The sequence below is a fragment of the Sturnira hondurensis genome, unplaced genomic scaffold (assembly GCF_014824575.4).
Source record: "Sturnira hondurensis isolate 20B ecotype Veracruz unplaced genomic scaffold, ASM1482457v3 Scaffold0014384, whole genome shotgun sequence".
Taxonomy (NCBI): domain Eukaryota; kingdom Metazoa; phylum Chordata; class Mammalia; order Chiroptera; family Phyllostomidae; genus Sturnira; species Sturnira hondurensis.
The window spans coordinates 12552304-12567771 of record NW_028087015.1 but is presented as its reverse complement, the minus strand read 5'-3'; the positions used below and the strand labels follow the sequence as shown (position 1 = coordinate 12567771).

General features: G+C 48.5%; 1 protein-coding gene across 1 annotated transcript in view; it reads right to left on the bottom strand.

The window, feature by feature from the left end:
* Window positions 1-14895, bottom strand: part of UBE2QL1 (ubiquitin conjugating enzyme E2 QL1) — a 39457-nt gene extending 24562 nt beyond the window's left edge. The window contains exon 1 of the mRNA XM_037062975.1: window positions 13592-14895. Within this exon, the coding sequence (XP_036918870.1) occupies window positions 13592-14368 (777 nt within the window). The 5' untranslated portion in view covers window positions 14369-14895. The remainder of the gene's footprint in view (window positions 1-13591) is intronic.
* Window positions 14896-15468: the final 573 nt, after the last annotated feature.

Genomic DNA, 15468 nt, shown 5'->3' with positions numbered 1-15468 from the left:
TTGTTGTCAAGTCGCTTATAGTCAAAGATTAAGAAAATAAGTCGGTCATGTCCTGGAGGCCTGTGTATAAACCAAGTTCCAAAAAAGAAATGTTTAAAAGTATACTTTGCTTGAGATAATAGAAAAATGCAGCTAGTTAAGCAGAAAGCAAAGACAGTTTAAACAATAATAATGGTCACAAGATGTTTAGTGTCTGCCTTTTGCTTTAAAGATAACATCACTGATCTACAGTCATGCAATGTTTTGCAGAATCTTGGTTCCTCAGCCCAGTTAGATCACCTGACCACAGTGAGGAAGGCTCCAGACAAGATGACGTCAGGAACTAGATTAATCAGACAAAGGAAAACCACGTAGACAAGAGCTAACCAGTCAGAGTGATTAGTGTCGCCCCTAATCCTCAATCTTTGCCTTTAAACACCCTTGACTAAAACCACTGGGTAGTTCGGGTTTTAATTGATAACTTCCTGTTCTCCTGGTTTGGTGTCCTGCCAATAAACTGCTTTAATTTCTCCATGGCAAAATTCAGTGTCCAGAGTTCACAACGGCTGCACATCAGGTGGTCAGGCCCCTTTTAGGGTTGGTAGAATCCTTAACATTACCCTCAACATTTTGGGGGCAACTTAATTTAATGGTGCAGGATGGAAGTTTCCATTAAATGTATGGGACTGTCCACAAGACTTCTAGATAAAGCAAGCTGAGCATTCTCAGGCCCCCAGCTGGCATCTGTTGGCAGAATACTCACTCCTTTCTCCAAGCAGACCCAAACCCCTTAGGTCTGCCTGCTGGCTGTGTTCTTCACACACCTCCTCCCACATTCAGGTTTTGAGTCCTGGGCTTCAGGTGTCTCCTGGTTGGGTGCTGACCATTGCCAAGTTGGGAACTCCCTGAGGGTCCTCTGGCCATGGTGACTGGGTGCTACCAGGGTTTCCTGGTTGTCTGGCTTTTTCTTGTCATTTTCATGAATTCTTTTGGTTTTCCAATATTAATTCCTTGTGTGGCTTTTAGACATTTCAAATATTTTCTCCCAATATATTCTCTCTGTGTCACTGAAAAAAAATCTGACTTTGAACCAGTTCCATTTATCAGTGTTTTCAGAGTAAAAACTATATATGTGAAGAGCTATTTCAACAGGTCTCAAAAAGTTAAACAACAGCCACCTGCTCTTGTGCAGTCTACTGGCCCCTCAAGGGCAGTAGACTCAGGTGCTGACTAACAGAGTCTGCTGGGTTCCTCCTTTCCAACTAAGCCCACTGACTTATCCAACGGGGAGACTGGCAGCCTCGGAGACTGAATGGTGCGTGGTTGATGCCAAGGTGTGGCTTGAGGGCCTTAATATTTCTCTTAGGATAGGGCAACCGAAATGACCTCAGACAAAAGATTTGATGACAGTTAATAATTAGCTTGCAGGAGAGAGAAAGAGACATAAAACAATCTGAGCAATGCTGGGTAGACCTGTTTCCATTTGCCCACTATGATGCTGAAAACATTACAAACCTCAAGAGTAGTTATGGCAACACCAGCCAGGCCAATGCACTGCTTTACAAAGTGTTACAGCCTCCCTTCCACACAGACGATAACATCCCTTCTTAGAATGATCTGTTCTGCAGGCTAAGAAACACTGGGAACAGGATGCTTCGTGCCTCTAATGATTTCAGATGTTGGATTTCAGATTTCAATATTGCTAAACTATGGAAAAATCATTGTGAGCACAACAAAAACAGCATAAAAATCCTGGAGGATCAACGAGCTGTATACCGTTCCTTCTGCTTGTGAGAATGGTGTTCTACCCCTCTGAGTCCTAAGAGTTGGAAAAACTGCCAGAGACATCTAGTCACTCTCCTACCACCGTAGGAAGCCTTACCGCAGATGTGGGGCCAATGCCCAGGGCCCGAATGAGTTATAAATAGAAGGGAGGCAGGCACTGGTGTTCCGTTATTAATTACTCTCCCTTTGTCTTAATATCACATATAATATAATATCCCAGAGGTTTCTGAGAAAATTCAGTAGTTTCTGCAGGTGGAACATTTCAATGAGATTTCTCTTGAATTCACTAAATGGAAGGCCTTTCTTACTGTGTAAGAAAGGCAACCAGAACTGTCTGGGCCAGATTCTCTTTCAGTCGTGCTGAGGCAGTAATTGTGAACATTGCTGGAGCCCACAGCAGTTTACTAAATTTTAAATTCAACTTCTGAACCAGCTTTCCACCCTGAAACAACCTGGTACCCACAGAGCTTTTCAAGCTTTTCAAATGCCATGCCTCCAGGCATGGAGGCTTTATCCTAACCCCACCCAAGAAGAACAATGGTGAAACTGAGTCATACACTGGGCTCCTAAATCTTGTCACCAGTGATTCTGGCTCTGACTTCACAACTAGCTGGAGTTCTTAACCTGGGGCCCACAGACCCCCAAGGGTGTATAAACTTGGGTGGGGAAAATGTCTTTGCTTTCGTTAACTCCTAATTGCAATTTAGCAACTCATTTAATTATGACGGAAAGTGACAAACTATAGCAGTATCAGCAATGCCTTGACCTCGTCACCGATAGAAAAATTTCAGATTAAAAAAAATCACATTACAGTTGTAGATGTCTTGAAATGTCACCAGTACTCGCTACTATGTCTAATTAGGAGAGTTGTTGGACCTGCCTCTTGATCTTGAAATTCAATAAAGATACACTTTTTAATTTCATATTTTAGTTCATCGTGTTTTTTAGAAATATTATAATTGTATTTTAGCATACCGTAGTCCCCTTTTACCCATGAGGAATATGTTCTAACACCCCCAGTGGATGCCTGAAATTGTGAATAGTACTAAACCCTATACAGGTTATAATTTTTCCTATACATGTATAGCTGTGATGAAGTTTAATTTGTAAATTAGGCACAGTAAGTGATTAACAATGATAACTAATAATAAAATAGAGCAATTATAACAATATACTGAAATAAGTGTTACGCAAATGTGGTCTTACTCACCATATCTGATTGTACTCTATACACCTTTTCACTTAAAGGAAACAATTTATGGCACCTCTCTGACATGTCTGAATGGCCGCATCACTACCCTTGCACTTTGGGGACAATTTAAGTGAGGGTGGCTTGAACACAAGCACTTATGACACCAGAATAGCCGATGTGATGCCCAAGATGGCTACTAAGTGACTGACCGCCTACAGCAGGGAGACTAAAGACACAGGGATGACTCACGTTCCAGGTGTGAGGGAGGGGGATGGAGCAAGATTTCATCACGCTGCTCAGAACGGCACACAATATAAAACTTATGAGTTGTGCATTTCTGAAGTTTTCCACTTAATATTTTCAGATTGAGGTTGATTGCAACTGCGAATAAAGGCAAACTACTATAATTACATTTTCTTGGAAAACCTATAAATTTTATCTTATGCATTTAAAAACACTACTCTGAGGAGGAGTCCACAGGTGTCCCGGATGCCTGGGGGCTGTGCGGTCCTCCACATGGGCTTGTGGGGGCCAGAGGTGGCAGGGAGGGGTTCTGGGGCCTCCTGTTCCTCTCTGAGTGATCTTGAAGAATAACCAACAAGAGGCCTCCTTCTCTCTTATCTATGAAAAGGCAGATGCCAGGATCCTCTTTTCAGTAGAATTACTAAAAGTAAATCATCTTAATTCAATCCAGCAGTGTTCAAAGTCACTTCTTATTAGATTAGTTTTAGTTATGAATTGAAATTATTTTCTTTAACCTGTATGTAAGTTTACTGGTTAATCCTGAAGTTAGAGAAATTATCTTTTATGAGCTCTCCAAGACTTTTCCAAAATACACATCAAAGATTCATCAAAGGGAAAACAAGCAGGTCTGTGAGGGGTGGGATGGCAGCAGCTACCTTGGGCACTCCTCTGCATCAGCTTCAGGCCATCTGTCTTCACACTGGACGGAGGGCCCTACCTGAAGCTTGGCTGGGCTCTACTTTCCCCAGTCCAAGCTGCAGGGTGGCCCTGGCCCCAGGGACAGTTCTCCCCCCCACACACGAGCAATACAAGAAGCTTCTCTGAAAAACAGTCCCCTTCTCCCAAAGTGAGATTGAAGAAGTTACGATTGCTTTAGTATTTTGCTGACTTTTTAAAAGTGACATTTTAAAGGCTCACAATAAGTCACCTAGATACAGCTAATTTAAGCTGTAACACAAATTCAGGTGAAGTTTCCTCCATCATATTTGTAGTTTTCTCTGGTCGGGAAGTGGAGTGAAATAGGGTATGTCACAGAATGCAAAAGACACCAGCACAGATACACCCTTGAAGCAATTTATATTTATTTTGTACAGTTACTTCCCGTTCCTGACTGCTGTGCCCTGGGAAGCCAAGTGGGTGCCCAGCTTGACACACAAAATTGTCCTAATCACCCTCACGTGCATCAGAAAGGCAAAACTAATTGTTCTGATAATTATGTTCGACTTTATGCTCTAGTAATAACTGCTTTCTATTATAACCAATAACAATCAATTCCATAACTCCATGTTCTGAGTTTTGGAAATATACAAATTTCACAATCAAAAAGTGGCAAGCACCCCCTTGACAATATTTGTCTGGAAATTCTTCCTTCAATTTCCAAGTGAGAGGAAGACACTTCAAGTATAATCACTCTCATCAAAGAACTCTTAATTAAAAAATATTGAGAATGCTTGCCAAATATTGTGACAGAGAATTAGTAACTAGTTTACAGAAATTATTTTTTAAAGAAGGAATGTCTCCAATCTGAGTGGTTTCCACCAGTGTAACCATTATGCAAAAAAGGCATTCCTTTCTTGAATTATTTTCAGAATCTTTAAAATGCCTTTCCTTTTTGTGTATTGAAGAAATAAAGCAGCAATAATTATCTTTCTCCTACAGTTTGAAAGAATTAAAATATTATTCCATTTTGCATGATAAAAACAACAGCTTATGATGAATTTCAACCATTCTAGGTGTCCAGCTTTGCTGATAATGTGTTAGATTGGATGGATATGTGATCTCTTGTCTTGTGGGTCAATTCTGGGTGTTGCAGCAAACCCCAAAACAGTATCATTGCCAAGGTTCCCTAAGCTGCACAGAGGCTGCAGGGTACAACCAAGCTGCATGAGCTACGTGGGGGGCTGGCTTCCACTTGCCAATCCCACAGCCCATCAGGACTAAGTGCTTCTGGCACTGGACTGCTTTGTGGAAACTCAGCTCTGTCCTTTACCAGCCATGTGCTTTGGACATGCCTCAGTTTCCCCCTCTGTAACATGGGAATAGCAATAGCACTCATCTCATAGGCTGCTGCAAGGATTTGACCAAATGACCCACAAAGCATTTTGCACAGAATCTGATGACATTCGCCATCTGATGTCACACTGCAGGAGGGGTCAAAGCTAAAGGATGGGGTGTGTGCTTAGACCCCCAATCTCAAAATACACACATTTTTTGGCACAAATGATGTGCCAGGCATTCTTTGAGGGGAAGGGGGAATATCATTTAAATATGTAAATGTAATATAGCAGATTAAGCATAGAAATGAACATGTTCCAGAATATGCAGCCACCGCTCATATTCAAAGGAGGGACCTGTTGCTTTATTGCAGGAATGGCTGAGGGGCTGTTTGCAGAGGGGTTGGAGTATCTCAGCAGGGTTTTGAAAGATAGTCAGGGGCTCCCCCAGTGTATGGGGGGGAAAGGGCTTTCCAGGTGGGGGCATACCTGCATGGGGGGATAGGGCTTTCCAGGTGGGGGCACACCTGTGAGCTACGTAGGGGAGGAGAGAACAATCTAGTGTGAGTGTTCTAATGGCTGGAAGGGATTGGTGGGAGAGGGACCTCCGTAGAGGCCACTGTGGTAGAGGAGTGCCACCGTGGGTGGGCAGCATTGGGGGCTTAGGCTCTGTGCTGTAAAGGTCACAGTCAAGGTGTGAGAATGCCAGGTCTGCATTTTAGAGGAACCAGGACGACGGCAGTGGAGAGGACGGAAGGAGACAGAGAGACAAAATGGGGGCAGTGCAGAAGTCCAAGTGGAGGTCATAGCATCTCCTGGGGCAGGAGCAAAGGGCAGACAGGAAAAGCCGGGCTTGAGGATCACAAATGGAAGAGTCCCAGTTCAACCTTCTCCCTGCCTGTGCCTAGACCTGCTGGGCGGGGACAGCCTCACTTGGTCCCCACACCCTGCCCTCCTCTTTAGGTCCTTTGCCACATCATTGGTCCCAGATCTGCTTCATCCCCCAACCTTCTCATTCTAGGGTCTCTGGTCCTCCTGCTCAGCTCACATGGTTTCTGCTTGGCCTCCCCAAAGTAGCCGGCCTGAGAGATGGCCAAGAGGATGGAATGGCACACTCAATGGGAGTCACCCTGGGAATGCCAAGGGTGATGGGGCCACAGCAGGCAAGTCACCCTAGGCCCTCAGCAAATGGGTGCTGCATGTGAATAAATATATGAATGAATGAAATGTGTGACAATGAGGGGGAAAAAGGAACAACACCTTATCTAGTTTGCTGACTCCCGGGTAGCAAAGCATAGCCATTAACTAGAAATATTTCTGCTGTTACAACAACTGCTTTGTGTGTTTTGAGAAATGCCTGATCTTTCCATTTATTAGCAACAAAACAGTGTTCAAAACTAGGCCAGCCCCCACCATCAGAGTCAAGCCTCACTCACCCATAAGGAGAATGTTCCCTCTGGGAAAGTCACACAGAAGTTTGAAGATGCTGCTGACCCCAGGACCCCACCTCTCCCAAAACCCCAGTGCACACACAGCCCACATATATTTAAAAAATGTGCACTTACCTAAATATCAAGCAAAGTATAACTGTGAAGCTGCCTGCCACGTCAAAGACATACAAACGGGCTTGCATTATCGCCACTGGAGAGGCATTCCTGTGTGTCAAGCACTTTACATGTCTCTATTCACCCCTGTGTGCCTAGCACTCCACACCCGCGTTGTGCGAATTAGCTGACCATCCACAGTTCTGCATGGTCCATACTCGAGTCCTCTCAGCTGCATCTCATGAAGAGTGAGTGACCTGTCTCAAGCACATGTCCTTTTCAGGGTTCACACCCAGTCTTGGTCTACCCGTGCTACCTAGGGAGGAAGGACTTGGTTTCAGATGGCAGGGCTTCCAGGGGACTCTGTCAGGGTTGACAGAGGACACTGGGTCCAATCAAGGTAAAAGGGGGAAGGGTGGGGGGCTGTGTACACCCACCACCTCCTGAGGTTCCCTGCTGTGGCTGCTGGCACAGATGGGTGGACCTGAGGACAATGAAGAATTACTGGTCCAGGTGGCTTTTCCCACCCTGGCTGCCCAGTAGAATCACATAGGAGCTTTTCCAACAAGCTTTTCCCAGGAAGCCTGAATCTGAGGGTGGGGTCCCAGCATCGGAATAATTTAAACACTCCCCAGGGCATCGAAGTTACCAGCAGGCGAGAACCACTGACAGAGAGGAAAGCAGTTATACCTGTCACCTGTCCTCCTTCTACCTCCCAACTACCTCATCAATGTAGCAAAATTCTAGGATTCACATTGGAAATGTGGCTCAAAGAGACCACTGTCACTAGCTGCTTTTTTTTTTTAAGGAAGAAAATCAATTAGCCATCCCCAATGTGGTACCCGAGCTGCCTCACTGAATTCACACACACCTGTTTCCGGGGGTGAGAAAGGGCACATTGGGTCGTGGCTCTCAGAATTTACTGTGAACTTCAACTCATTGTCCATCTTGGCATCTCTCAGTAACAACAACAAAAAAAACATAAGCCTCCAAACTATGCGCCTCCTTGAAAAGAAAAATAAACCTCTCGTATCCCTTGTATAAACCAGGAAATCAAACAGAAATGCATTTGTATCCTCTTCTTCCAACTTTAGATTCTCAGAAGTCCACAACTCAGGGCCAAGTGAGTTGCTACTATTATTAACTAGCCCATCAGCCCTGGGAGGAGTGCAGTGCCAGGGAGCAGAGCTGCGGGGTGGGACTATTGGTGTGGGACTATTTTTAGGATGTAGAATCCCTCCTGCATCCTCCTTCCTGCCCTACTTGATGGCAGAATGAGCTATTTTTTCCCTCTGCATAGTCAAGCACCTGGATACCTCAAGCCGCAGAGTCATCCTGGTGGGTAAATCTCTCCATCACCTACACATGGCACAGAACGAAATCACAGTGACTCACAGAACCCCACCCTGAAAGTCCACTCTGCTTGGGTGAGCACAAGCATTACACACCCCAGGTTATCACTGATTCCACGCTGGGTTCTCCAGCCTCCCTCTGAAGGGGCTGCCATGTCCCTGTTCCAAGGTGTACTCCAGGTTGGCCCTCCTGACCTTCCCCAGTGTGTCTCTGTGTTCACATGCTTGCCTTCACTCACGTTACTTTGCAAACCAGCACAGGCCCCAGAGAAACGAGAGGTTAAATTGTTGAAGGAGTTCGTTCCTGTTTGGACTCCTTCTGGGCTGCATTGTGTCCCAACAAAATTCACATTGGGGTCCTACCCCCAGCACCTCAGAATTTGGAGGCAATCAAATGAAACTGGGGTCATTAGGGTAGGCCCGAATCCAATACGACCTTATGAGAAGAGATTCGGACACAAACAGAAGGAAGAAGATGTGAAGCGAAACAGAGAGAAGACAGCCATCTGCACGCCAAGGAGAGGCCTGGAGCAGCTTCTCTCTCCCACCCTGGGAAGGGACCAACCCTGCTGGACCCTGGGTCTCAGACTTTTGCCCTCCAGAATTGAGATACTAAATTTCTGCTGGTTGAGGCCATCAGTCGGTGCTATTTTGTTTCAGCAGCTCTAGCAAACTAATACAGGGCTTTTAAAGCATGTGTCAGTTACGAAGTTTAGAAGCCCGTACATCGTAAGAGCCCAAAGTGCTGTTTCTCTTCACTGCTCTTTTTGGTAAGATCTAGAAATACTGCAGTCGTAAGTCACGTGCTGGTTCTAGGCCTCGTACTCTGGAAGAAGTTTTGACGATGACTTTGTGTGTGTGTGCGGATGTGCTCACACACGATTCCCAGTGACACCCTTGGTACAGCCCCTTTTAAGGCCTAAAGTGAACCTCAGAGAAGCATGCTGCAACCAAAGTTAATCTGTAGAGCCCTTTCCCTCCTCATCGCATTCTGACAAGTGACCACCCCTGCCAGTTTTCTTTATGCAAAAGCCCCAGGAACTCGTGCTGTCTGTCAGGCAAATGCAACCATCCCGGCCCTGCTGACCAATTTTTAATTCAAACGCTAAGATCTGAGGCTGTTTCAGTGTCGTTCTCAGTCTTCTGCTGACAGCTGGCTGCACATCTGTGTTCTGTGGACACAAAGGCTTACGGTGCAGGTCACAGGACAGACAGAGGACTGCCTGGAGAGTGCAAGGTGCTTGGGTGGGTGGGCTCGACTCCCATTCCTGACAGCTTTAGCTCGGGTGGGTGGATTTGCACAGCCTTGTCTCTCATTGCTGGTCTTAGAACATGAGGTTGTATTAATGTCACTTGACTGTGTGGAGTGGCAGTTTCCTCACCTGGACAGTGACCATCAAAACAGTAGAACCAAGTGATAGCCTAGTGCTCAGCTGGCCCAGAACATGCCCCAGAGAGAGCACGCAGATGTTGGCCGCTGCCGCTATTACTATGATCATCACGGTGGGCCCAGTCCTGCGGCTGGCTCTGATGGGATAGAGGAGTGCCATCTGGTCCCCTGTCCCTGGCCATGCCCAGCTAATGAAAAGGGGGACACTTAGGAGATGAGCAGGTATGGAAACAGAACCCTGAGTTAGTGGTCCCTCAAGCAGATTTTGGGGACCCTTCTGCTCATACAACTGTAAGAAGAGGGTCTCTTCCCAGTCCTCCAGTTATCGCAGACTCCACCCTGGAGGACAAGCCCGTCCCGTGAGCTCCGAGCACTTCGGGCAGGACCCTCCAGTGTCAGGGTCACAGACTCTGTCCACGGTGGTTGCTACCTGAGGCTGCCTGCTAGGTGTACATGCTATGCTGACAATGTATCGGATGTTAGTTTCAAGACCAACTTCTAACATTCAAAAGTCGGAAAGTCCTGTATGCAAGCTATGCACGGTCTCCTTTGGGTTCAGTAAATGACAAAGGGTGTAAGTAATGATTCAAACTTTGAACTCAGTCACCAGTTCGTTTAAAAAGTGCAGGGATTTTCTTCCAGTTGTCGGTCGAGAAGCAAAAGAGTCCTCTAAAATATTTCTATTAGTCAAAAGAGGCTTCGTCTGGGATCATAGGCGAATAAACCAGCATGTCACTGTCTTCACATGGAATATAGTGAACAAGACATTCTTACTGATTTGATTGCAAGCAGCCACAGTCCGGGAAGCAGCACCAGAGATTCTGACGGTGTGAGCGGAAGAGTCAGGTAAAGGCCTGGCGAAAGGACTGAACTGGTCTTACGTGAGAAACACCAATTTTCATTTTGTCCACAAAACGATTAAGCTGATCTGTTCACAATATTGCCAACGGACCCCTTAATATTAGGTTTCAATTTCTCTAAAAGTATGGAAACAAAATCAACTTCGTGTGTCCTCCGTTCAGAAAGTTAAGCTGAGCAATTATGAAAGAAAAAAAAGTAGCCTTTTCTGACTTTGTCACTTAAGAAAAACAAATCCTAAAAAGAAATGCCAACAGATGGAGGAATGTACTGGAACGAATGGTTCATTGTTTCAGAATAATTACTCGTTTGATAGCAGTCCTGTTTCTCCTGGAACACAGATTCAGGTGTTCTGAGTGCCTCCCCAAAGCCTCGTCCCTTTCACTGTGGGAATCGCTTGGTAATTTCGGTGCTGCAGTGGGCAGTCTGTGGGTAGGGTGTTCCTCACGGTGGGAAAGGTGCAGCACTGCTCAGATTCCTGAACCGCCTTTGTGCACAGAATCCTGGAACATTGTCGACTTCATTTCCTACTCTCACACTGCGCTTCCAATAGTTTATGCACACCTTGCATTCCTCTCTTTTGGATGTTAAACGCAAAGAAATTGAATTGGTATTTAAATAACTTGCTGAGTTCTCACCTTCATTTCAGATATTTTATGCACTAGAATTTAGGACAGGTAATATAACAATATGCTAGGTGGAGGACCCTGAGTTCAATTAGGTAAGGTTTTGAAATGAATAAATGAAATTTTATTGATAATTACTTTCATCACTGAGGTCTCTAACTTGCAAGCTGTGTGCAAGACTTTAATTACAACAAAAAGGAATACAGATACAAGGGTGTGCCTATTTTAATAGAAGTACATGGGCACTAACAGAACAATTAATTATTCATAACATTAACGTAAACATGGAAAGCACTTAACTTACTAAGGCATATCCTTAAAAAAAGAACTTTCTTAGTTCTCATTTGAGATCTTTATTTTCCTGCATATTTTAAAATGGAGGCTTCGGTCTGGGTGACCTCTAGGATCTTGTCCAAGTCTAAAATGTTGTGATCCTGTGAGTCTATAAAATAAATGACATTTTTTTTCTCCCCCGATCTCGAAAGTCATCTTTACTATGAAGACTGAAAAAAGGTAATAGACGGCTCCAGAGACTTCTGATTAGCGCTGACTTCAGAGCCAAATAACAAGCTCATTTCTGTGAAATGAAGGATTTCCACATGCTTTGTATACATTGTTTGAAAAATAAAACTGTACTTGAACAAGAATTAAATAAAAAACTAAGATAAATGAACTTATTATAATAATAAATTCAAAGTTTAGAGAAATGACAAATAATAAGTTTACAATATGTGTGATGAAAAAGAATGTATTATATAAAAATTATGTATTATATATATTAGACTGATCTCTCATTTAATTGGTATCCCATAAGTTTATTAAATGGTAATCTTTAGAGAAAAAAAGAAAAATAAACTGAGACTCCCCTTTCATCCCTGTGTCTTGTATCAACTCACAGGCACCTTACATTAGAGCCAACATTGAACTACAGAGCTGCAGATTCCTCTGACGTTAAAGAGTTAAACCTCGCTCAGTTAGAGGTGTCTTTCCAGACCTGTCACATTCATCCTCTTCCTAACTCAAGAATTAAGTGGAACCTAAACCCCAGAAAAGATACTCTAGCAGGATAGTTACTTGGTAACACCAGACCTCAGTCAAGAATTAAGTGCCCTCCTCCACAAGAGGTAGGATGCTATTTGCTTGGTATCCCAGGGGCCCCAGCTCCAGTGAAATTGGCAGAACAAGCATTATTTGATTAGCGTGAAAGATCTTGCAGAGAAAGGGACAATGGCAGGTGACAGGGGACTGATGGCTTCTGATATGCTGGCTGTAGAAAAACCAAATTGAGGCCATTCAGTCTTTTAGACAAAACAATGGTTCTTTGTCAATCTAAAAGATGGCCATATAAATATGTGATTTTATTAAGTAATGTTTAATATTGACTTGGGAAAATATCAACCAACTCGAACACAATCAAAAGCACATAACGTGGGAAGATAAAACCTTCAGGCACCTGTCTGCAGCCAGGTGGGAACATATTTCAGGAGATTTCATTCATTCTCTGCTCTCAAGTCCTATGGGGCTTCTTTTCAGCTGAGCTGCCATCTGGTGCAGTAGGCGAGGAGACTCAGGCATCAAACTGGCCCCTTATCTCACTACTCAGAAAAAATCTTTAGCTCTGATAAAGTATCGAACCACTGGGCACCAGGAGACCAAAGGAAGAAACAGGTCTGGAAGAGACCAAGACCTTGAATATCTATCTACCCACCCCAGAGGTGAAGGTCCTGGAAGGCGCAGGTGCCAGGCATTTCCCCGACAGGGTCTGGCCTTGTCACTAAGGACGCATTCACACCACACCTCTGCCTCGCCAGGGAAATTTCTCAAGAGCGCAGTTTTCACCTTTACCCTAGCTGCTGCTCAGGAAAAGCAGGCAGGGTCGGGGAGCAGATTCACCAGCGCGGGCAGCCTCCGCAGAGCACCCCACCAGCCAAGCACCCACCTGGGAAGTTGGGGAGGAAAGCTGTGTGTTTGTGTACGTATGGCAGTAACTGGGTTGGACATTTGGATACCTGGGTTGGACACTGGTACTAAACTAGGTTGGAGTTACACTTAAAGTTCCATCTTTACAGACATTATGGGGAAGGAGATAAAAGAAGCGGGGGGGGGGGTGCGTGGGTGGGGGGTGAGGGAGGGAAATGGGAGAGGGAAGGAAAAGGAGAATGGAGGAGACTGGGGATGGAGGCAGGGAGGAAAGACAGAGAGGGAGAGAGAGATGAGGGAGGTGGAGGGCAGGGAAGAGAGGAGTAGATGGGGCAATGGAGAAGAGGATAAAGGGCAGACGGGAGAAGGGCAGGGCTGAGGGACGACAGGGGAGGGGGTAAGTGGGAAAGGAGGCAGAGGAGAAAATGGAGAAGAGGGTAGGACCGGGAAAAGCGTGAGGAAATGGAGGGACAAGAGCAGAGTGAGTAAACCAGAGGAGACAGGTTTGGGGGACAGGGAGAGACGAGGTGGAGAAGTAGGAAATGACGATAAGGCTTTGGGAGAAGAAGCGGAGGCTCCGGGAAGTCTCCGGACTCTCCCGGTTGGAGCCCCGCGCTCAGGAGCAGCCTGAAGTCGGAGCAAGACGGCCAGCCCCGCCAGCCCAGCGGGTAGGATCGCTGGCGCGCGCCACTGCCCCTTCCTGCTTACCTGGCCCTTAACCAGGCTGGCAGCAAACTGGCGCATCACGGCCTCCACCGTGTAGGCGCTGGACCAGCCGCGGGGCGTGAGCAGCTCCATGCAGATGGCACCGCCGTCCAGCACGTAGCCGTTCTCCAGGCGCGGGCTGAGCACCCGCATGAAGGGCGGCGAGAAGGGAAAGTTGTCGGGGAAGGTGAGATTGAGCAGGATGAACTCGGTGTTGGTCTCCTTCATGTCCTGCCACAGCACCGAGTCCTTGTCCACCTGGTGCAGCTTCACGTTCCAGTCGAAGAGGCTCTCGTCCACCAGCTCCACGGAGATGAAGCGGTCGCTGAGGCGCGCGATGTCCTGCAGCTCCTTCATGAGCCGCCGGCTGCGCACCTGCGTGCAGTGCTGCTGGCGCGCGGCGGGCACCAGGCTGCCGCCCGCCGCCGCCGCCGCCGCCCCAGCAGGGCCGGGCCCCGCCCTGGCGCCCGCCGGCTGATCCCGGGGGCCCCCGGCGCCCGCCGCCCCGGCCGCCCCGGCCGCGGGCTGCGGCGGCTTGTCGCGCGGGGCCAGCTCTGGCGCGCGCTTGCCCTTGCCTTTGCCCGGGCCGGGGCTGGAGTCGCCCGCGCCCCCGGCGGGGTGCTGCTGCTGCTTGTGGCCACCGCTCTTGGTGCCGCTCTTGCCTCGCAGCGACGCGCTCTGCTGGCCGCCGCCGCCGCGATGGTTGTGGTGGTGCTTGGGGTCTTCGGTGTCCCGGTTGTGCAGGCGGATGAGCCCGATTTTGCGGAGCAGCGTGGCCATTTTAGGCTCGGCGCCGGAATGGGGCTTCCCTCGGCTCCTGCCCCGGGAGCCCGACAGCCGAGGAGCGGGGCGGCGGAGACGGGCCGACCACTCAGCGGGAAGTGGCGCGGGTCACCCTGGGTGCCAGTGGTCGTGGCGCAGAGGAGCGGGCAGCAAGCGTGCTCTGCAGCCGGGTTATCGCTGCTGTCATATGACGGGGCCCGCTTTGGCTCGGGCTCCGGCCGCCCGGGGAGCGGAGGCGAGGAGGGTATGCTGCGTGGCTGGCTGTCCCCGGGCTGTTTCCTGAGCGCAGTCCCCGGAGCCCGAGGTCTGCGGTCCTTTGTGCGCGGCCGCAGCCGGGCTGGCCTGACGTCCGAGCGCTGCGCGGGTGCGCGCAGAGTCGCCCACAGAGCCCCTAGGGCAGCAAGGTGGCCGCTGCCTCGCGCGGTGCGCGCCCGCCCGGCCGTGCGGCGTTGGCCGCTACCGCGGGGCCCCGGCCGCTGCCGCTCGCGTCGCTGCCGCCGCTGCGGCTGCTGACATTGCAGAGGCGGCTGCTCCGTCTGAGCCGAGCTTGGTGCGGAGGGGGCGGCTCTGCCGGCGGGGAGGGGAGGCGCGGGGCGGAGCCGCGGGCTTGCCAGAGCCGAGCAGCCCCGCCGCCCTCCCGCTGCCCGTCTCCCGCGGCGACACGCGCTCGGCCGCTGGGGGGAGACAGCGGCGCGCAGGGCTGGCGGCGTGCGGGCTGTGGGGTCTCAGCACTCGAGGCTGAACAGCTCCGAGAAGCGGGGACGAGGGTGGGGACTAGCTGAGGAAGGGGCATGAGAGAGCAGTAATAGGGTTGTCACAGGCTCCGGTTCGTCCCCCCCGGTATCCGCGCTCGCGGCGACTTCCCACCCCCTCGTCCAGGCCGGAGCCTCCTACCTCACTTAACCTCGTTAGAACAATCCGAAACGGAGAGGTTCGGGGAAGCCCGGGAAGCAGCCCGATTACTGATTCCCTGGGACCAGAAGGACCCGATATCCTGGACAGCCGTCCTGATCTGGCAGGGGCCGGGACTATGGGGACGTTTTCATAAAGACTGATGGAAGAATCCTGGCCGGGGGAGGAGGATGTGGAATCGTGCC